We start from the raw sequence: 22,353 nt of genomic DNA, 5'->3' as shown, positions 1-22,353 counted from the left end.
CTGGAAGTGGCGCTGTGGCTCAAGTGGTAGAGCGCTCGCCTTGAGCTGAAGAGCTGAGGGACAGCGCCCAGGCCCAGAGTTCAGGCCCCACGACCAGCAAAAAAAAAAAGAAAAGAAAAAGAAAAGAAAGCCAGGGTTTCCATTCAGGAGTTGATTTCTCTCCCTCCTCTAAAGGCCAAAGTACAGCTCAGGGCAGGACTCTGGGTTCTGACAGATGCCATGGCAAGCAGCAACACAACCTCACCCAGTGTTGAACTGTATGGGAGGGAAGATAAGCTGCCGATATTAACAGCAGCTGGATCTTGATGGCCTACACAGCCAGCTATGTGCAGAGACTCGTAGGTAGGACATCTGGGATGGAGAGACACACCATTGTAATGTGCCAGAGTAGTAAAGTGCCTGTGGCCTCTCCAGAGCTGCCTTCCTGACACTGCTCCACAGGGACCCAGAGTCACAGAGACCAGGATTCACGTTTTGGCTCTGTCACTGACAGGCTGTTGTGATCTCATACAGGATTCTTTGACTCTCTGTTCTCCCATGTATAAACTGAGAACGATGCTTGTAACTACTTTAGGGTGAAGACAGAATTAAATGAGTTAAGCTGGAAAAAAAAAGTGCTTAACCCAACATGTAACAGATATTCAATACAGACTTTTTCTTTCTTTGAAGACATTTTTCCCTTGTTTTCTTTCTTTGCAATTCCCCCATTCACTTAGACAAAGGAAGTAATGCCTTACCTGAAGTTATGATGAAGCTGTAAGTTGGGAGTAGAAGAGGTAGCCTGGTTCATTGTGCCGATGATGTAAGGGCTGGGGGAGGGGGAATACAAGAAGAGGAAGAAGTCTGTGGTATCTGTGGGTCCATGCAGATGATCAGCTAGTTGCTTCCCTTCCCCAGCCAACCTGGGACACCTGCATGCCAAGCATCCCCACACACCTTCCCCATCAGCCAGTGCCATACCCCTAGGTCCCACCCTTACCATTTATGGTACTTGCAGTTGAGTAGCCCATTGAAGATCTCTCCAAGAGAACTGACATGATGTAGGTTGTCAAGGATGATGATGAGGGGCATGTCCACAGCATTGTTCTCGCTATTGCACTGATCGGCAAGGTTGGACAGGTACTGGCGCAATTCCTGTAGTGTATAGGAAAGGTCAGGAAAGAGCAAGCTGTGAGCACACCCCCAGTAAGATGCACTCGCTCAGCCCTCCATTTGCCCAATCAGGACGCTTCACAGTGCTGCGCTGTGAACACACCTGCCTGTAGCTACAGGATATCGGCTTAGTGCTCCGGGGATGATGGGTGGGCCTGCATGCTTCCTCCTGGCAGTTACTGGATAACCGTCAAAGATGCCGTTTTAAGTTCCCATTTCACTACTTCTCGAGGAAAGTGTCACCTTTATTCACTTTTTATTTTTTAATGGTGATGTATTGCATATATTAATTGTACAAGGGGGTTTTGGTGTCTTTTCCATAATCAATGTGCCCTGATCATACTTATCCCTTCCATCTTTTCCCCTCATCCACCCTCCTCATTTCTTAAAACCGTTTCAATAGGCTTCATTGCTCTTTTGATATTTATTATGCAAACCCCCAATAGGCCCCTGAAAGGTACCCTGGGTGCCTTCTCCACCTCTGTACCTCCACAGCACCTGCCTGGGAGCTATGAAAACATTATGGAGGGCTCACATCAATGTAGCAGAAGTCCCCCCTCACACACAGGCGATGAGTGCCACAGCAGAAACCACAAGAGTGCAGGGGGTGATGGGTCTACATGCACTGAGGCTGGGGGGGGGTAGTCCTTAGAAGGTCTTGTGGAAAGGGCAGGCTTTCACAATGGGTGGGGCATTGACACAGCTGGGACTAGAACACAGCCCAGTGAGCATGGGGAAGGAATGTGTGTCAGGAAAGGAATTGGGAGAGCAAAGGTGCAGTGAAGCAAAAGGACTCGTGGGCACACAGGACTGATAACATTTTCCCAGCTGTAGCTGGTATTACTTGGAGCACTCACACACATGGACTTCTGTAACCCAGTAACCCTGTGAGGGAGGTATTGTCATTAGCTCTATTTTAAAGATGGAAATGCTGCTTGCACATCAAAGTCAGATGACTGACCTGAGACCATATTGAGAGCAGGCAATGGGTTAGATTCAGACTCAAGTGCCCATCTCAGTATGTCTTTCTCACCCCAGCCTGTCTTAGACCCTGGCCTTGCTCCTTAGAAGGTGACAGTTCCTCTATCTCCTGTAGGCACACATCCACTCCAGATGTCTCTTTTAAGTCAAAATAGGGTTTGGTAGCCACAGGAAACCTCAACTTCTCACTACTTCCTTTAGCTCTATTCGCCATGGACAGGGCCCCTGGCTCCTTGTGACTCAGTACGCTCTTCTTGTATTCAAGAAACCTGCGGTGTTCAGCTGGTGAGCTGTGTTCTGTACAAGGATGCCTTGCCCAGATGGATTCAAATCCAACCCAGGTGCACCTCCTCAGCTGTGCCTGCCGGGGCTTTCTGTCCCTCACTCATATGAAGGCCCTACACAGATAGCCTCTGCAGTCTTGTCCTGCTCTGATATCAAAATCACACGGGAGAACTTGTGAATGGTGTAGATTATTGGGCCCCACACAAACTACCACGAGATGACCCAAGAGCAAGGCTTGAATCTGCCTCTTCGAACACACTGATGACTCCTAAGATAGGAGAGCCATTTCCACATTACCTTTGATTCTCTGGGCGTTCTCATAGGGCCAGTTAGAATGAGTGATTATCAGTTCTCACTGAATGAATGAACAGGTCTGAGAAAACACAACCGTTCCTAATGGGGGCTAGGTCAGATCCCATCCAAACATCCTGCCACACTCAAGCTCCTTGATTGCCACAGAGCTCTAGTGACTGAGACTTCAACTTGAGCTCCGCTTAATACCGTTCACTTACACCACTTAGTACCATCTGAGAAGTCCTAAGCATGTGAAAATCAATCTCCAGTTTGTTTTCCCTTCTGCAAAATGGTCATAGGGACAATTACTCGCTTGAAGTATTGTTGTGAGGACAAGTTTGCTGCTCATGGAACAAACAGCTTTAAGTATGAGCTGTTGTTTTTTTGAGAGTTTGCTCCCTTGTTACTGTTCCACAAAACATTTTATTTTGGAAAACCACTAACATAATAGTGTTAAAATGCTGGTAAATTGATGGGTGTATCTGGGATGGTCTTCAGGAGCCTAGCACTGTTTATCATAACTGAACGGAATTGAAATCTCCAATGGATGATGGAACTTCTGGCTAGGAGGATCTGATTCCAGGCCTTCCTTTCTGCCAGTCCCATTCTGCCCCTTTCCCCCTTGCTGTCTGTGAAAAAGACCATATGGTAAATGCTGTTTCCTATCAAAAAGTGGTGGGATCACTTGTTCTGAGTGGGCCCAACATGCAGCAAACTCACCTTGCTAGATTTATGGTCCACATTAAAGGTGGCGATGACTCCATCAGTCAACTCCCGTCCCTCTCGAAGCACTACGTATTCTGATAGACGGTTAGCCAGGTAGGTTTTCCCAGTGCCACTGGGGCCAGAGAGAATGATACGTCGGTGCTCTATCAGCAGGGAGACGTAGCGCTGCAGGATGGGCTTGGGGATCAGAGACTCAAATACCAGTGAGTCCAGGCTGTTTTCTGCAAGCCCTGCATTTGAGAAAGACAAGGAGCATGTGAAGACCTGAAGGATAGCTAGCTGTGTTTGCATACTTGGGAACCTCCAGACCTGACATTATCACTTTCCTTGGCAGCTTACTCACCTGCCCACCAAGGTATACTGACTTTCAGTCAAATATCAACTGCTTCTGGAAGTCACCTCCTGTCCATCAGCACCTCATGCTTCTGGTCTCTGTCTTGGCTAGCTTTCTCAGCTTTATACTCACCTTTAATATTTAGGTTGAAATACTTGGGCTTTAATATTTAGGCCCTTAGTCCTGTATTCTGCAGAGGATCTAAGATCTGCTTATCTATCTGGATTTATATGCTTGTGGGTTCTGCCCAAGCTATACCTGAGTCTTGTCTGTCTGTGCCTGCCATAATCCTGGGTTGCCTCTTCCTTCTTGTTCTCGCTGGACTATCAGATACCATGCTACCCAAACTTGGATGTAGTATTAAGGTATGAAAACAATAACACTTGCATCTTTCAATAAAGAATAACACTAGGAGGAATCATTTGATTTTAGAACGTGATTTTGGAATGTGAGTTACTGACTGGCAGACCCAGGCTGAGACCTTTATTCTTCAACAATATCAAGTGAGAACTTATCTTTTCACTTTCCCACCTAGGAAAACTTCATTGATCGAAGTTGCTGGCTTTAAAAGAGATGTTCTGTTGTTGTTGGTTAGTTGGTTGGATTTTTTTTTTTTTTGGTCTATTTTAGTAGTACTAGGGACTGAACCCAGGGCCTCACACATGTTAGGCAGACACTCGACCATAAAGCCGTGTGTGTGTGTGTGTGTATGTGCGTGCGTGTGTGTGTGTGTGTGTGTGTGTTACATCTGGCTTTAAAGAGTTCTTTTTTTTTGGCGGGGCAGTGGGGGGGAGGGTGTTGGTCATGGGGCTTGAACTCTGGGCCTGGGCCCTGTCCCTCAGCTCTTCAACTCAAGGCTAGTGCTCTACCACTTGAGCAACAGTGCCACTTCCGGTTTTCTGAGTGGTTTATTGGAGATAAGAGTCTTACAGCCTTTCCTGCCCAGGCTGGCTTTGAACCACAATCCTCAGATCTCAGCCTCCTGAAGAGCTAAGATTTCAGGCGTGAGCCACTGGCATCCAGCTTAAAGAGTTATATTCTTGCTATCATTCCCAGAAGAAGATTTGTCCAAGGCTAGCCATTCATGCTCTAAGGAAACTCTTTAAAAGTTCCCCTCAAGGAAATAAGTATATATAAGTAATAAAGTAACCTAAAGGACATTTAAAAAAAATTAAAACAGTATCTTCCTTTTACACTAATTCATCACTGCCAACAGGTGCCTTCTAATGCATTTATGTTTATTTCTAATCTTCCCCAATTAAGAATAACCCCCCAAGCAGTGACTACCCTAGAATGACCACAATGAAGGTCCTGAAATGCTTGAGGGCAAGCCTACCAGCTTTCTACTTGAGCCATACACCCTATACTGGATTAAATCCCAATACAAACTATAATGTAGAGTCCTTAATCTAACTTTCTTTGGGGGGGGGCAGAGGGACGCAAGATGGTGACTTGAACTCAGGACCTGAGTACTATCCCCAGCACTCTGCCAGATGAGCCACAAAGCTCTACTTTCAACATTTTTTTTTTGGAAAAGTTTATTGGGGATAAGAGCCTCATGGACTTTCTTGACTGGGCTGGCTTCAAACCATGATCCTGAGATCTCACAGCTTCCTGAGTAGCTAGTATTACAGATATGAGCTACTGGTGCCTTAGTCTAAATTTAATAATAGTGTCCCCTGGGACCACTGAGGTAAACCACCAAGCTGATGGATCTCTTTCAGCTCAAACCTTTGAATAGGTCTTAGTGTTTTCAAAGCATAAGTTTCAAGCACTCAAAAAAAAATAGAAGAGTCAGGCACCACAAACTAAACTTAAGCCTATCCTTCCAGATGCTGAAACTTGATGTTCTGATAACAACCACAGCCCAGGCTTCATAGAGCATGGCCTGGTCCTCCAGAGGCAGTGTTATCCTCTCATTGTTTCTATGGAGGTTGGGTCTGGTCTTAACAATAAGTCACTTTTTGATAGATCACTTGTGGAATCTGAACCCAGGATGTAAATGGCTGTCCTTAAAGGGGTCTTGGCAGGGGAACAATTACTGGTTCCATGTCCATGGCTTCTCTTTCTGCTTCTCTTTGTAGCAGAATTCTTTCTCTTTCCAGATGGTTTAGGGAGAATTACCTAACTCTTCATCTACCCAATGGGATGTGCCAAATGTGACAAGGAAGTGTCAAAGCTTCATCCCACTCAGCATGACTACCCCAGTGATAAGCATTTAACTTCAGATGGGCTTGAGTCAGCCTTACAAAATTTCCAGTCACATTTCCAGAAAGAATTCTTTTAGTTTCCTAAGAGGATAAATCAAGGTTTTCAGTGGACATTTCAGCAACAATGTTTAGAAAGCTCAAAAAAGAAAAAAAATACACACAGCAGTGATGAGCCAAACAGATAGACTTGGTCCTGGTAAACATTGTATCTGGCTCTGCCTACCACATACTCCCAGATCCCCCCAGTATCTGAGCCTATACCTTTCACAATTGTAGCATATCACCTATCAGGATGATATGCTAAGTGGCAATGTGTCATCTGTCACCTGCAGACTGAGATCCTGATTTGCTGGTGGGGACTTCTGGGTGCTTTGAGAAAACCTACCAGGAATTAAAGTTTGCATCAAACAACTCCAAAATCATGAATAAAAATTGCAGTCGATTGGTGCCTTTCACTAAAGTCAAAAATGTGACTGTGAGAAGGACGGCATGAGGCAGCATTCACCAACTTCAATTTTCTTTTCATAAGGTATGGAGATAAATGGAATTGGCTGCCACATAAATTTGGAACTAAACTTGGGATTCAGAAACAGAGTCATTAAAGTACCAGTGCATTCCTGACCCTGGGTCTCAAACCCAAATGGGATTAATAATGCAGGTTCCCAGACTTCTCTGGCTGTGAAGCTTCCTTTACACCCACAGAGAATCTTGAGGCCCAGAGTTCTGTGGAACACACTGTGGCCTGGGGCTTAACATTACTGTGTGATGAGGTTTTTGGCATCTAGAGCTGCATCATGCCTGGGCAAGAGCTTAGCAGTTGCATCAGGATGCTTACAGCGACCCGTGTAGCCTACAGCATATCCGACTTGCTCCATCTGTACAATGGGACTTCATCCAAAGTTGGCTAGCAGGAAACATTGGTTGCTATTGGTAAATTGCCATTTCAATGGAGTTATTAAGGGGTTATTAAGATTCCATCATCTCAGAGTCATAAGACTAATAAGACCTTTTGATATGTAATTTTAGCAATAAACTAAAACAATTTGTTTCAGGTGGTGATTGAGAAAGCTGTAGCCTACTCAACTGGCTTAGGTAATTGTAGAAGGAATGGGGGAAAACACACCCACATATATATGCACCAACTAAATCTGTGCCAAGACACAAAACTCAGTGAGATTCCCGAAAGCCCCATCTCTGCAAGGGTCTTTTTTACCTCGGACTGTCACAGAGATAGTAGTATTCTCTCCCACCAGGTAGCCGCATGGAAGGAGCTCAGGGGTCTCAGAAGCATTGCTGCGTTTGAGTTCCCCAATGCTGTAGCCAAGAACACTGTCGGAATTCAGCCCCAGCTGACTCACAGGGTCCACGTGAATGATGTATTCCTGGAGAAAATAAAATAAAGACCCCATCGAAGAGGTGGCTAAAATCTGCCCATGACTCATATTTTCACTGCATGATTTATGTCTCTTCTTTCTCAGATGATGTCTGGGTTAAAATCAGGCTATGGAGCTGACTATATATATAAAGACTTAGTATCCCAAGCCTCTTAAAATACAGATTTATTTGGTTAAGAGATGGAAGAGGGGAAAAAATAAACCCCTAGGAAGATTGTGAACGTTTAGTCTAGATGAAACAAGCACAGAAAAGGTAGGTTGCTTTTCTTAGGTTCAGCTGGTATTTGTGAATGGTGCTGGGAATTCCTACAGGAAATCCTTTACCAGCCACTACTGTTGACTCAGAGCAAAGACCATAGTGGTAACAAAGAAAGCAAAACCTAAGGCTTCTAGAGGAAAAGAAAAAAGAAAAGAAAAAACTGTATTGGTTTAAAAAGGGAAATATACTCAATTTGGTAAATGTCCCCTTGTTGGTGAGCAAAAGGCTTTAGGTCAGTGATGATGTGACAGGTCCCTTCACTATAAGGACAACAAAAGTGAGTCCCAATTATAGGCCTTGAGTGGTTTCAACTTTTTCATTCACTATGACCCTGGAAACCTGAATAGTTGTATTTCTAATCTAAGAATATCTAATCTGAAGCTTTTTTTCCCCCCTTTTCATTCATTTTGTTTTGAGTTAGGGTACCAGGATGTAATCTAGGTTGGCTAGAACTCGTTATATAGTTCAGGCTAGCCTTGAACTTGTGATTCTTTTGCCCCAGCTTCTTGAGTGCTGATATCACAGGTGTAGACCACCACTAGCTGGCTAGTCACTGTCTAAAGCAGACGGAAAGGGTGTAGCTAATCACCAGTCTGGATTTATGATGGGCCTTCTGTTTCTTTGTAGGCCAGGGGACAAGTCTCTATAACATAAGGATGTAGAGGAGAGAATAAGCCAGGGAAATGGCCACATTCAGGACATAAACCTCCCTTTCCCTCCCTGAGTCCACTGCCAAAGCTTTCTTCTTGAGACACTTACTTTGAAGAGCCGTCTAACCACCCCATCGAGCACATCCCACTTCGTCTTGCCACTAACTCCAATGCAGCCAATAAGAAAGAGGTGTGGTCTGGAGTCCTAAGGGTAAGAAAATGTAAGCAGGTTAAAAACAAACAAACAAACAGGTAGATACTCTGTCCCAGTTCGGGAGAGGATTTATTTTTCCTTAGAACTCCACCAGTGGTTTGAGAAGGGAAGAAAGTTCTATTGGTTATATACCAGGCAGCACTTGGCTGGAATGCAATATCCTTAAAACGTTCCCTGCTCTACTGCTGAAATTGCTATGGGTTAAGGAAGTCAAGAATCTCCTCTCTACAGAATCCACTGTCTGCTAAGTGCATACTTTGTACAGAGCATGCATCACAAGTTCCTGGAATCTTCTCTTACCTTCTAGATGCCATTTCTCCCTTTTCAAATCTTTCCTAACAACTCACCTCTTCCAGGAAGTCTTTAGTGGTTAAACTACCTGGCTCAGAGCTTAGACTGCTCTACAGGTTCAGAGTACAACTTATACAGTGATATATTCTGTACTTGTGTATAGTTACTTTCAGCCTTTTTTTTTTTTTAAATCAAATTTGTCTCCTTGTTACACCTTAGAACTTCTTCAGGACAAGAATGTTTCCATTCTTTTCAAAAAATATTTTCATTCCTTTTCTTATTAAAAGATAAAACATGCTGAATCCAGAAAAGTAGTAAAACTCCAGGAAGATTGCCAAAAAAAAAAAAACCCAGACCTTTCTTCTACTTCTTTTACATCTATAACCACAGGGGCTAACTGATCGTATCAATTAAAAAAGAAAGCTCATAGAACATTCCATTCTGTTGGGTTTTTAAATATTTCATATGCTTGTACGGACACAGGAGAGGGGTGGGATTGGGGAGAAGGGCAGAAAGCTTGTGGCAGTTAAGCAAAATCAACAGAGAAAATAGTACACTAGTTTTGCAGGGAGATGAGCCGACCCCACTCCTTGCCTGGTGGCCTCAAGTAAGTGACACTTGGCTCCTAGGATTCTTAGCAGCAAAATGTAGATTACAACCCCTGGTCGGCCAGCTTCTCCTGGATACTGATGTAAACTGGAAATAATCAGTGAAAGTGACCTGCAAACTTTGGAAAACCATCAGCTTGATCTGTTCATGTTGATGGTTACTAGAATAATTCACATTCACAATATGGCCTGTATTTACTAGAAGAGTGCACTTAAAAATGATTTTCTCCCTTGATGAGCTAAGACTCTGCTGGCTGGATCCTGAGAAGGGGTTCAACTCCTGGAGGCTATCAAAGTGTGGACTTTCTTACCATTTCAGTGAGATAAATGAGCTGACCACAAAGTGGACCCTGGCAGAGAAAAGCCTGGCTGCAGACACTCTGTGGTAATAGGCACTGGGGTTCTCTAGCTGTCTGAAATTGAAACAGAATACTGGCTAGAAATGCTACAAGAAAACTAAAAATTCAAGGAGACTTGAAATGGTGCCTCTTGAGGCCTTATCCCATTTGAGCCAAGATCCTTCACAATATCACTGGGATTTAATCATTGAGTAAAATGTAACTTTCACTGGTAAACCCCCAACTCCACCCTCATAGAGTCTCTGGCTGTAGTACAGACTCTGGAAGAGAATGAAAACTGCAATCAGAAAACTGATCCCCAGCATGGTGATGCAAGACACTTCCAGCTCTACTCTTGGCTGCCTGAGTGCTCCTATAACTTGGTCGCCTGTTTCCCAGTGTCTCCTTTGTCTGTAGCCTCCGATGAGAGAAAACCATGGCCAGCTGAGTTCAGTCAGTGGACTGACTGTCAGGAGGAGGTACTAGATGTGCTTAGCTGCCTTGGAAGTGCTTTGGGAATACATTCAATTCAGAAAGGCTATTTTTGAAGATGTTAGTGTTAATCACAGGAAAGTACAACATGGGGCTGGTTTTAGTATGTTTTATTAGACTTGTAAATGAGAGAAAGGGAAGTGTCATTTGCTTACTGCTGGGAATCAAGGTCACAGTAGTCTCCACTTATCCAAGGTCCAGTTACCCATAGTCAACCCAGTATCTTGTTATTAGTTCAATTTTATTAGCAGTTATTGTTGGCAATCTTTTGATTTTTTTTTTTTTTTTGTCTGTTATGGGGCTTGAACTCTAGGCCTGGGCGCTGTACCTGAGCTCTTCAGCTCAAGGCAAGTGATCTACCACTTAAGCCATAGCACCACTTCCTGGTGTTATTCTGGTGGTTAATTGGAGATAAGAGTTTAACTGACTTTCCTACCCAGGTTGGTAGGCATGAGCCACCAGTGCCCAGCGGTTGCCCATCTTTTAAAGTACCTAGTTTGTATATTTAACTTTACCATAGATGTATATGTATAGAAAAAACACACATGACGCTTGTTGATTTGGTGGTTTAAGGCATCCCATGGGGATCATAGAATGTGACTCCCCACGAATAAGAGGGGACTATTGTATTAAGAAAGGTGTTAGCAGTTAGGTGAATCAGGTTTATGATTAAATCACTAAACTAGGTAGTTCTACCTGGAGAAGGGACAGGCAGAGCAGGGAAAGGGATCCAACTAACCTCCTTCCACTTCATTTCCTCCTGAAAGCTGACAACTATCTTAACATGCCTGCCTCCTTCCTTCCGAGCCGCGCATTCACCAGTGTCATCCAGCAACATGTCTGCGAATGGAAAACATCAACAGCCTTAGGCACATGGGGACAGCAAAGCCGGCTTCCTGACACCCCGGCTGCCTGTGGTGACAGCAGCGGCACAAAGCAGGGTGTCGGGCTGCAAGGGAAGTGGGTGGGGGAAGGGAAAAGGGAAAGGGTAGAATGGAGAATGCAACCACAGAAACCAATGGTGGGCCAACCAAAGAGCCAGCAGGCTGACGATGTATCTTGCCAAATGAAGTGCAGGGAGAGACTCAACCAAAACAAGAGCAAGAGCAGCATCATGGATAAAAAAATAAAAGCATCAGCCTCAGTATGCTTAAAAAGAAAACCTAGGTCATGTTTGCAGATGATGTGCCAGCCCGGCTCCATCCTGAAGGCAGGAAGGCCATAGGCCAAGCCATTGTCCATCTGGAACCTGCTACTGTGAAGTGTACGCAGCATTCATCTTATGGGTCAGCCTCTAAAAATGGATCAAACAGAACTCAGCGTGGTGGGAGAGGGAATCCAAGCTCATGGCTTGGAGAATTTGGGGCACTGGAGCAAAGCATGAGAGCACTCTAATGGCTGGGCTCATGTTGGTAGCAGACGCACACCCAGACACACACACTCTAAGTGCACACACGCCTGTTGCCTCTCCATTTGATCTGGTGACCTGCTTATCCTGGGGCTCTTGCTTGGAGAACAGAATGCCAGCAGCAGGTTCAGGCCTGCCTCCAACCCTGCAGCCACTCACCCAGGCTAGTTGACTCTGTGAGGTTCAGGCTGTGCTGGGAGAGGCCCATGGACTGCCTTGGGGAGGCAGAGATGGACACTTGGGAAGGAGCCCGGCTGCAGCCACTGCCTTGAGACTCTGACTTCAGCCGGTCATTTTCAGCTTTCAGCTTCTCTATTTCACTCTGGAAAGAATAAGGCAGAATCCCACTTAGTAGGTGGATGTAATGGGAACACAAGACTTCTCTGGAGAAAGGATCTGGTAGTTCCCTACAAGAGCCAACTGGCCATTCTAGCCTAACAAGTAACACTCAGGGAGACTCAGCAGGCTGTCCTGCTTTGGCTTATGTCCAAGACATGTCTGATGGTGTCATAGGTAACTTCCAGAGAAGCGGCCTTTAAAAGAGGTGTTCAGGAGCTGGACATGTTGGTAAGCACATGACTAGGAAGAAATATAAACAGCAAACCTCTTTGCTGGGTGATGACCTTAAAAAGCAAGGGGCTGATGATAAGAGTTGTTATAAGAAAGCATTAAGGGCTAGGAATGTGGTTTAGTGGTAGAATGCTTGCCTAGCATGCATGAAGCCTGGGTTTGATTCCTCAGTACCACATAAACAGAAAAAGCCAAAAATGGTGCTGTCTCTCAAGTGGTAGAGTGCTAAAAGACACTCTTGAGCAAAAGACAGTCAGGAACAGTGCCTACGCCCTGAGGTCAAGTCCCATGACTGTCAAAAAGAAAAAAAGAAAGACAAAGAAAGAAAGCATTAAGTTGGGCACAGTGGCTTGTATTACAATAGAAGAAGATTGAGAGGACTGTGATTCAAGGTCAGCCCAGGAAAAAAAAAAACGTTAGAACGACTTCTATCTCAACATCAACAAAAAAGCTTGACATGGTAGTATGTGTCTGTGCTTCTAGCTACATGGGAAGTGAAAATAGAAGGACTTGATCCAGGCTGGCTTGGCCATAAACATGAGACACTATTTGGAAAATAACTAAAGCAAAAACGGCTCTGTAGCTCAAGTAATAGAGCACCTGCCTGGCAAGCTTGAGACTGAGTTCAACTCCCTAGTACCACCAAAAAAAAACCCAAAACACCTCAAAGACAATAAACATCTTGGCTTTCCCAAGGTTTGCTGCTGAAGTATTCAGTCAAGAAACATATTATAATCAAAGAGGCTTGCAAAATTCTGGTTTGATAGATTTTGTTACTGCAAGGCTTTGTTTTAAAGAGTGTGCTTTGGGAAAGGTTGGTCTCCTGTGAGGTCCAACTTAGCACCAATTTATGAGGAACATAAAGTGATGCTATGTCCAGAGAAAGGGATAAAAAAAACAATAAACAAAACAGCTAAAAAAACTCACATGTTTTCAGACTGTGGCCCATTGGGGGACACCTATAACAACACATCTGAGCAACATCTAGAGGAGAACACTGAGTCTTCTAGCTGCAGGACTTGGAAAGGCTTTGCAGAGGTAGAAGGGTCAGGTGGGATGAGAAGAAAGTTATTCCCAGGGGAGGGAATAACATAGAACAGAAACTCAAGAGGGCTCACTAAAGGACCCATCAATGGTCCATTTGGCCTACCAGTTGAGAATAAAAATTGGAATCAGGACTGATGTGGGGACCAGAAGTGAAAAGGGCCTTGGAGAAAAAAAGGCTTGAAGGGCAGGAGAAGGGAACAGGTAGAAGCAGGAGGAGGGAGTAGGGAGGTATGATTACACTTATGCTTTCCCAGAGGCTGCTCTACGCAATATGTGAAAGTGATTGGAAATATAAAGAGAAAAATGGAGGGTGGTCAGCCTGGAGATGCCCACGCTGCTAGAGAACACCTCCCTGTAGCTTCATCTACCTCCTGATCGCTCACCTGCATCCTGTTCATGGCCTCCCGGAGCTGGTCAAGCTGATGAGCAGAGCTGAGAGCTTCCAGGCGGATGTCTGTCAGCTTCATCTCCTTGTCTCTGAGCTCATTTCGCAGCTGCATGACTGTCTCAGCTTCACTATCTATGCAGTCCGAAATTCTAGAGAAAGGGGATGTTATGGGATAAAAGCAGTTCTGAGTTCATCTCTTTTTAGACTCTTACCATCCAGTTCAATAGTCGGGTGTGTTCAGCAGTAACCATGCATAACCAGTCACCTAAGGCTTCTCACCTCAAAGTTATTGATGTTTTTTTTTTTTTTTGGTTAGTCATGGGGCTTGAACTTAGGGCCCAGACTCTGTCCCTGAGCTCTTTTGCTCAAGGTTAGCACTCTAACAACTGAGCCATGGTGCCACTTCCAGTTGTCTGGTGGTTAAATGGTTGTAAGAGTCTTCTGGACTTCCTACCCAGGATGGCTTCAAAACAAGATCTTCAGATCTTAGCCTCCTGAGTAGCTAGGATTATAGACATACGCTACCAGTACCTGGCTAAGTTACTGATTTTTATGACTTGTCTGAAATATTTCTTCACAGAGCTCTGACGACCAGAATAGGTCTAGCAGGCCTTTCCACAAAAATCTCAATAGTGGAGGAGAAAGGAGCAATAGGTTGCTTTGTACAGCTTGGCCAATCAGGGGGCTCTACAGAGGTGCCATAATCTGAGTATCTACCTGCTTGTAAACTTACATTGAAATTTAGGCTTCAAAGCTACATGTAATGCTATTTGGAGGAGGAGCCTTGAAAAGGTAATTAGTATTAAATGAGGTCATGGCAGTGAGGCCCAGTGATAGAATTCATGACTTTATTAGAAAAGGAATTGAGATTTGAATAAGCAGGCTTACCCTAGCCTGCTACGTGGTATCCTCTACCCTTTATCACACTATGACCCAGTAAGGAGTCTCTCACCAGATGCTGAGCAGATGCTGGCACTATGTAACAGCTAAATAAGCTTCTGTTTATGTATGTACATGTGTGTATGTGTACATAATATATATATATATGTGCATACATACATATATGTATATATATAAACATATATGGTACCCAATTTTTAGTATTTATAGCAAGAGAAAAATAGCTAAGACAAAAGGATAGGAAAGTAATAAATAAGAAACTTTAGTGTTGGGGTACAAGTCTCCTACAAAATCAGCTAGCTCTCAAGAAACACAATGGTGAGGCCTTATAAGAAGGGGTTGCCTAACAAAGATGCTGTCGGTAAAAAGTTCCTTTGTACCAGCCCTAAGTTTTAGTCCCTATCCCGGCAGTCCAAGTTAGAACTTTCCTTTTCCATTGGTTCCTTCCCCTTGTAGACTTATTGCTATGTATCTGAAAATTTACTGTACCTAACAGAATACCCTTTGCTTGTCTGCTAGCTCCTCAAGGTCCAGGGTTAAGCTTTGCATCATTTCTAGGGTCTGATCACATCGATCTAGCCACTCACAGCAGGTACTCTCACTGTTTACTGAACACATGGGCATTTGAAATCTGTCGATCAGTATTACACTACTAATTCCATAAAGAGATACTATAATTGTATTTTTTTTTAATGAGAAGGCTGAGGCATAGAGATAAAAATGCCCAAGGGCATACTACTTAATGTGTTGAGAGAGTTGGAATAAAACTTGTTAAGTTTGCTCCTAAATTGTAACTAGGAGGCACTGTACCTGCAGTTTATATGTTATACTCCTGTATTGTTCCCAACATACTGCATGGAGTGCTTACTGAAGTAACCTGATGTATGGTTTTTCAATCCCTAGATAGTTATTCTAACATACTCCTGTCTTGTTGGGAGGCGGGCTGGTTGCATGCCTAATTTTAAATGCATCAAGTGTGGGAAATGTTGTCTTCCCCCAGCTGTCATTCCTTTCGCCCACAGGATGGAGAATTCTCTAAGCCCAACTCCTCTGCCTCTGGTTTCTTCTTTGAACTCCCTCTCACATCTAGATTTGCACATTCTTATAAACCTTTCAAGGTTGGAAATAAGCATTTAATGTCAGCCCACCCTTTGGAAAACGAGAGCAAAAACAAACATCTCCAGTGTCCATGGAGGTTGTGGAATGTAAGAAAAGGATTGGTGAGCCAAGAGCCTGCCCTGCCCCATTCCTATGGGAAAAGTGGTTGGGAAAGAGCATTCTTGCTGATGGTTTTCTATAGCTGAGTGCATCACCACCACCCTCTTCTAGCCTGACATGACCGCCCAGTATCACGTAGAACAGTGTCTGTTCCTCCAAGCAGTTTCTTTTTTTTTTTTTTATTGTAAACATACTATACAGAGGGTTACAGTTACATGAGTGAGGTAATGAGTACACTTCCTCTTGAACATTGTTACCCCCCCCATTGTTTTCCCCCTACCATCCCCCCCCTCCCTCCCTTCCCCAGGTTCTTTTTTTTTTTTTTGATTGTGATTAAGTGATTACATAATTTCTGGAAATTCACAGTATTGTGGAATAATGATGCTCATTTGAAGTCACAAGTTCATTCTAACTTTCCTGGAGCAAATTGTCTATCACAGTCTGTAATATATAACGGTGCTCACATGTTATATACCATATATGTGATCAGCAGCATGGGGATATTTAGTAGTGGTTCAACCAGATGAGTGGGAGTTCTTTGTTTCTTAAGTCCTGTTAGTTTTGTCATATCACCTAACATTTTGAATTTAGCATCCACTTATCAGGGAGACCATGTACCGTTTGTCTCTTCGTTCTTGGCTTACTTCGCTCAACATGATTCCTTCTAGCTCCATCCATTTCCCTGCAAATGCCATTATTTTGTCATTTCTAATGGCTGCATAATATTCCATTGTGTATAGACACAATTTTTGAATCCATTCATCTGTGGTGGGGCATCTAGGTTGTTTCCATATCCTAGCTATTGCGAACAGTGCCAAGCAGTTTCTTCTCTTGGTCTCCCTAGGTTTTCCCCCACCTCATCGACTGCTCTACATTCTCTTCCTTAATTTCAAATTTCAGCATGTCAGAGTTCAGTCCTGCTCCTCTTTATCTCCGTTCAGTTACTCAAAGAATTCTTATTTCCCAGCTTTCATTGCCACCGCTAACCTCCTGTCGCCCAAATCTCTATGTTCTAGAACTCTAGGCCGGCCAGGAATCTCACTTAATGTGGCCAAGGCAAAGCTCCCACTCCCTGTCCCACCTGTCCCATTCAAGACGCAAGTCGAGGAAGATCCAAAGGTTGTTCCTCTCTTTCCCTCATCTTCTACATCAGATCTATCACCATGAACTGTGAACTACTTTTCTTCCAGACCTTAAATCATTGAAGAGTCACAACTACTATCGGTCATTCCTTCTTTGTACCAAAGATCCAAAGGCTTGCTGAACCATCAGGGAACCCATTTTCATGGGTTCAACATTGTAGATCTGGGATAGAGTAAAGGGCAGAGAACAAAAACTGAGAAAATATACATGTCAGCTGGTAGTAGGTTGAATGGTGAAAAATAGAGGAACGGGGGATGACAGGTGGTGGTAGGGCAACTTGATGCAAGATGTACAGGACTTGATAATAAGGTCACATGAGCAGAGACCTGAAGAAAAGATTAACCAGAGGGATGGTTTTTTCAGGCAGGGGACATAGCAAGAGCAAAATCCTTAAAGCAGGGCATGTGAAGGAAGGTTCATGGCATAGCCAGCGGCCAGTGGAGGCTCACATTATAAGGGAAAGGCTAGCCGCCTCTCTCCTGCTACTCTTGCCTCATGCATCTCCTTAGGACACTAATTAAAGTTCTCTCGCCTTTCTGCCTAATGCTCCCTCACATCTATTATACATGAAGTCAGAAATGACTTCTCTGATTTCGAAGTTCTCCCTGTTACAGGCCAGGCCTTCCTCTGTGGCCCCTTTTTCTTCTACTCTGCCCCCTGACTATCCTGTGGCAACCAGCCCTCCCTTCTCAGACTCAGCCAGCTTGTTTCCACATTGGCTTCCTTAAGCTGTTTATTTCTTGGAACAGCTGTCCTGCTCATGGGAAGGCTGATATGGGTTCACTAAAGCCCATTTCCTTTTGTACATCTTCCCATGTAGATAGTATGGCCCTAGGACCTGGTCACTGAACAGTAGGAAGAGGACATGTATGTTCTTTCTAGGCCTGCAGGATCTTCCACACCCTCTCCTGACTCTGGCTAGACCCACATTGGGTAGAGGACTAGGTCATGGCAGGAAGCCTGCTGACTAGGTATATCTGCACTGGGTTTGGAAGGAGCTAGAAATAAACAGTGTTAAATAAAAGCCACTGAGCTTTTATTTAGGGGTTTACTGAAGCTAGTGTTTCTAACCAGAACTAAACAGCGGTTCCTTCTGTTACAAAGATTTCAGCTAAAATGTCACCTCATCAGAGGGTCTTTCCTGACCATCCCATCTAAAGTTGCTGCATCCTAGTACCATTTTCATCCACAGCATTAACCCTTAAGATGCCTGGCTTTAATAGATTAACAGGATTCTCTAACTCACAATAGACAAGGCAGCCAGAGAAATAATTTTATCGTCTTGACACTGCCATAATAGAGCCAGATTGGCACCTAGCACCTAGGGGTGGAATGAATGGTCTCATGCCATGTCCCCAGGATCCCTAGTCTCCACAGGATGAGAATCTGGCTAATCTTAGCCTTAGTCTTTGCAGAATACCTTGAACATATTCAGCTCATACAGCCTGTTCTACAAAAAGTTCAAATCAAGAGCAGACAGTGGGTTCCTTTTTCCTTCTGGTCAGGAAATGATTGAACTAGGATGCTTTGGGATGGATGATGGCCTGTGTGAGATACCCTGTCTTTCATTCTTGGGCATGCTATACATCAAGTAGGACTCATGCTTTTAAGTATTCATTTTATCTTAGCTCAATCTGATTTCACCCACAAAGAAGTGGCTTCCCTTTCACCAGGGCGCACCAGTAGAAGTGGAGCTGATCCTCTAGGTATAATGAAGCCGTATGTCACTAACACATAGATCACTTAAAATGGTTGGGCACTGATGGCTCATGCCCATAATCCTAGCTACTCAAGCAGCTGAGATCTAGAAGACTGTGGTTTTGCCAGCTGGGCAAAAAAGTTTACTAAACACCATCTCCAAAACATCCAGCAAAAAGCCATGCAGGAAGTATAGCCCAGAAGTAAAGCACCAGCCTAACAAATGTAAGACTCTGAGTTCAAACCTCATTACTGCCCCCCATACACATATACTTCTACTTTGCAATTGGTGTGCCATAAAGACCTGGCCTTTGGGTAGGCCAATCTTCGAGGCAATGTGGCAAGCACTTGGGCAGCAATTGAGGCTCTTGTGCAGGTTGCTACCCTCAGCAGGTTGACTAGGCCTAAGCGTACCGAGGGTCAGTTCCACAGACTAGCCTCTTGAGAATGGAGGATGAAGCAGGAAGATAGAGGCATCTATTTTGCCTCTCTCAAGAATCCAGTGAGGGGGCTGGGAAGGTAGCTCAGTGGTAGAGCGCTTGCCTTGCATGCCAGAGGCCCTGGGTTCAATTCCTCAGCATCACATAAGCAAAAAGAAAAAAGCGGGAAGTGGCGCTGTGGCTCAAGTGGTAGAGCACTAGCCTTGAGCTGAAGAGCTGAGGGACAGCGCCCAGACCCAGAGTTCAGGCCCCACGACCGGACCCCAAAAAAAAAAATCCAGTGAAGTAAATGTAATTACTGAGATTTATATAATGAATCTCCTCTGTTTTTTAATCCTATCTCAATGATGATCTGATTCCAGCCACAGCTCTTTTCTTCTCTCAGGTACTGTCTCAGCACCCTGATAACTTGCCTTTAGACTGTTCACAATCATCATGGATAATTCTAGATGTGGCAAACATGGTCTTACGATAGAACTTAGCTGTACTTAGCTATAAGAAGGTAGCTGTGCAACTTTCTGAGCTAATACCAATGTCCGTACCCACCCAAGCCATTTCTGCTCTTGGCTCTTGCTCCAAATCTGGACCCTGTTTTCTTAGATTGGAGAGAATGGTCTTCCTATGCTGGGATAGAAGACTGAAGCATGAGTGCATAGGGAGAGTCATGGAAAAGAGGGCTGGGCAAGAACAGATGGCTCTTTTTCTCTGTGTAACTGCAGCTAGGAGAACAGCTCTAGACAACCTGAACAAAGCCAGTCATGTCCCTAAGAGCTGCTACTGAAGTTCCTAGAGGAGGAGCTCATGATGAATCATTTCACCAAATACCAAGTCCTTTAGCAACAAGAAATTCACTGAATCTATCTATTTTTAATCCCAAATTTCTGATTTCTAATCTCAGAGAAATAGTAAACACCAAATCTTCATCAAAGAAGAAAATTATATTTTAAATCCCAACATCCAAGTGAATCAGAATTTCAGCAAAAACTGCCAACCCTCTTAATACCATCTGCCCTTGTAGCAAAAAGGTTCTCGTGTCTTTATCCATTTATTTTATGCAGTGCTTAGACAACAGCCCATATCCCAATCTGACATACAAAGAAGCGGAATAAGGAGGAGTTAAATAACTTGCTACTAATTATGGTATTGATACCACCCTAACCAAACGCTGTTTCCATTTTTTCAACCTTCTCAGTTCTTTTTTTTTTTTTGGGTCCGGTCGTGGAGCCTGAACTCTGGGCCTGGGCACTGTCCCTCAGCTCTTCAGCTCAAGGCTAGCGCTCTACCACTTGAGCCATAGCGCCACTTCCGGCTTTTTTGTTTTGCTTATGTGGTGCTGAGGAATCGAACCCAGGGCCTCTGGCATGCAAGGCAAGCGCTCTACCACTGAGCCACCTTCCCAGCCCCATCAACCTTCTCAGTTCTAAAAACCCTGGGAGAACACTCAATATCCTGTTAAATCGATAAAAAAAAAAAAAAAAAAAGGAAAAGCAAGGACTGTGATCCAAGGCCATCCTAGGCAAGACATTAGTTGAGACCTCAGCTCAGTAAACAAGTGGGCATGGTTATGCATGCCTGTGATCTCCACTATGAGGACTGCGCTCCCAGTAGCCTAGGCAAAAAAGCATGAGACATTATCCTAAAAAATAAGAGGGATTGGAGGTGTGAATCAAGTTATAGAGTACCTGCCTAACAATTGCAAAGGCCTAAGTTCAAACTCCAGTCTACCAAAACATAGATAAGTACATACATACATCTATATATAAGGAAAACATATAGGACCAGGTAAGCAAATGTCTCCTAATAGGACTCATAAGTCACTTCTGCTTGACAACATCTGACAGGGTACCCCAAGAGACAAACTCACAATGAATTGGAGTGAGAATTCCTCAACAGAGGGGTGGAGCTCATGGACCCATTGTGTGGCAACTTTGGAGAGGAAGGCAAAGAAGAATCTGTCATCTCCTCGATGTCTGAATGAGAGGATGCAGACTTGGGGGACTTCTTCTTTCCAAAAGCTTGCTTGAAGGAGCTGCGCAACTGAATACAAAAGATTGTTAGCCTTTTGGGGGGATGCAGCCAAAGCTCAGGCCTTGGCTACCCAGTGACATGCATACAAAAAGAGCAATTAACTCTCCCATGTTTCCCCAGCCAATGGAAAAGGCTCCCCCAACAGCTCTCAAATCAGTGCATTAAGGGAAGAGGAGTTATCTGGTATTGATAGCTCAGGACTGGACCTGTGGGGAACATTCCATGCCTACTCTTGGTTCAAGACTGGATGCCAACAGCAAGACAAAGCCTGGCTCAGCAGGTGGATGTGGGGAAAATGAGGTTACACAGCAACAAAGCAGGATGCTGAGACATGACGGATGCGGATGGGTTAGTCATATCAATGGATGGGTTAGCTTGGTATCTGATATTAAAGTTGGTTCTTGCTTACCTCATTGACCTGCCAGAGAAAATGCAAGCAAAACAGGGAAGGGGAAGGAAAAAAGACAATTTTTAACAGAGAAAGCCAATGACAGGGAAAGCTTTGGACTTTTCGACATAACATAGCTAATAATAAACACCAAACATAGAAGAGGATTCCAGTAGGAATGTGAACCTTTAACAGTATGGGGACATCCTCCTTCATCATGAAAGGAAGGGAAGAGTAGGTTGTCCCCAATCAGGGTTCTTCTGACTTCTTCTAGTCTGGTTAAAGTAGCTGTGCCCACCTTCCCATGCTTCACACTTTTCCTTAATGGTTGAGCTGGGAGGAATGAGGACTGTAGGGGAGAATGTCTATTTTTCTGAGGAGTATCATCTCAGACTTTCCATAGAGCTGTACAGCTCTTTGCTTATACTAACTTGGGACTTCTTATATAAAAAAGACAATTTGATAAACAGGGGATTAGCCATCTCCTTCACTACTCAAAAAAAAAAAAAATACGAGGGGAAATTGTTTTTAAAAATTCATTAACCAAGTCGGGCGCCGGTGGCTCATGCTTGTAATCCTAGCTACTCAGGAGGCTGAGATCAGAGGATCACAGTTCAAAGCCAGCCCAAGCAGGAAAGACTGTGAGACTCCTATCTCCAATAAACCACTTAAAAACTGGAAGTGGCGCTGTAGCTCAAGTGGTAGAGTGCTCGCCTTGAGCTGAAGAGCTGAGGGACAGCACCCAGGCCCAGAGTTCAAGCCCCATGACCAACAAAAAAATAAAAAATAAATAAAATAAATAAATAAATAAATAATTCATTAACCAAGTTGTAAAAAATAAAGAGGTATGATACAATTTTCCTTTGCCCTGAAGAACAGAAAGAATGAAGCACAATT

The 22,353-nt window shown here is 44.0% G+C and overlaps 1 protein-coding gene across 1 annotated transcript in view; it reads right to left on the bottom strand.

The window, feature by feature from the left end:
- Nav2 (neuron navigator 2) overlaps window positions 1–22,353 on the bottom strand; it is a 387,125-nt gene that overhangs the window by 10,964 nt on the left and 353,808 nt on the right. Inside the window, exons 28-38 of the mRNA XM_013019543.1 lie at window positions 21,478–21,486; window positions 20,905–21,077; window positions 13,637–13,790; window positions 11,796–11,958; window positions 10,968–11,068; window positions 8,395–8,490; window positions 7,196–7,364; window positions 3,433–3,668; window positions 980–1,134; window positions 738–809; window positions 245–351 (exon numbers count right to left, since the gene is read on the bottom strand). Coding sequence (XP_012874997.1) covers window positions 245–351; window positions 738–809; window positions 980–1,134; window positions 3,433–3,668; window positions 7,196–7,364; window positions 8,395–8,490; window positions 10,968–11,068; window positions 11,796–11,958; window positions 13,637–13,790; window positions 20,905–21,077; window positions 21,478–21,486 — 1,435 coding nt within the window. The remainder of the gene's footprint in view (window positions 1–244; window positions 352–737; window positions 810–979; window positions 1,135–3,432; window positions 3,669–7,195; window positions 7,365–8,394; window positions 8,491–10,967; window positions 11,069–11,795; window positions 11,959–13,636; window positions 13,791–20,904; window positions 21,078–21,477; window positions 21,487–22,353) is intronic.

The sequence above is a fragment of the Dipodomys ordii genome, unplaced genomic scaffold (assembly GCF_000151885.1).
Source record: "Dipodomys ordii isolate 6190 unplaced genomic scaffold, Dord_2.0 Scaffold46, whole genome shotgun sequence".
Classification (NCBI taxonomy): domain Eukaryota; kingdom Metazoa; phylum Chordata; class Mammalia; order Rodentia; family Heteromyidae; genus Dipodomys; species Dipodomys ordii.
This window is presented reverse-complemented; position numbering and strand designations above follow the sequence as displayed.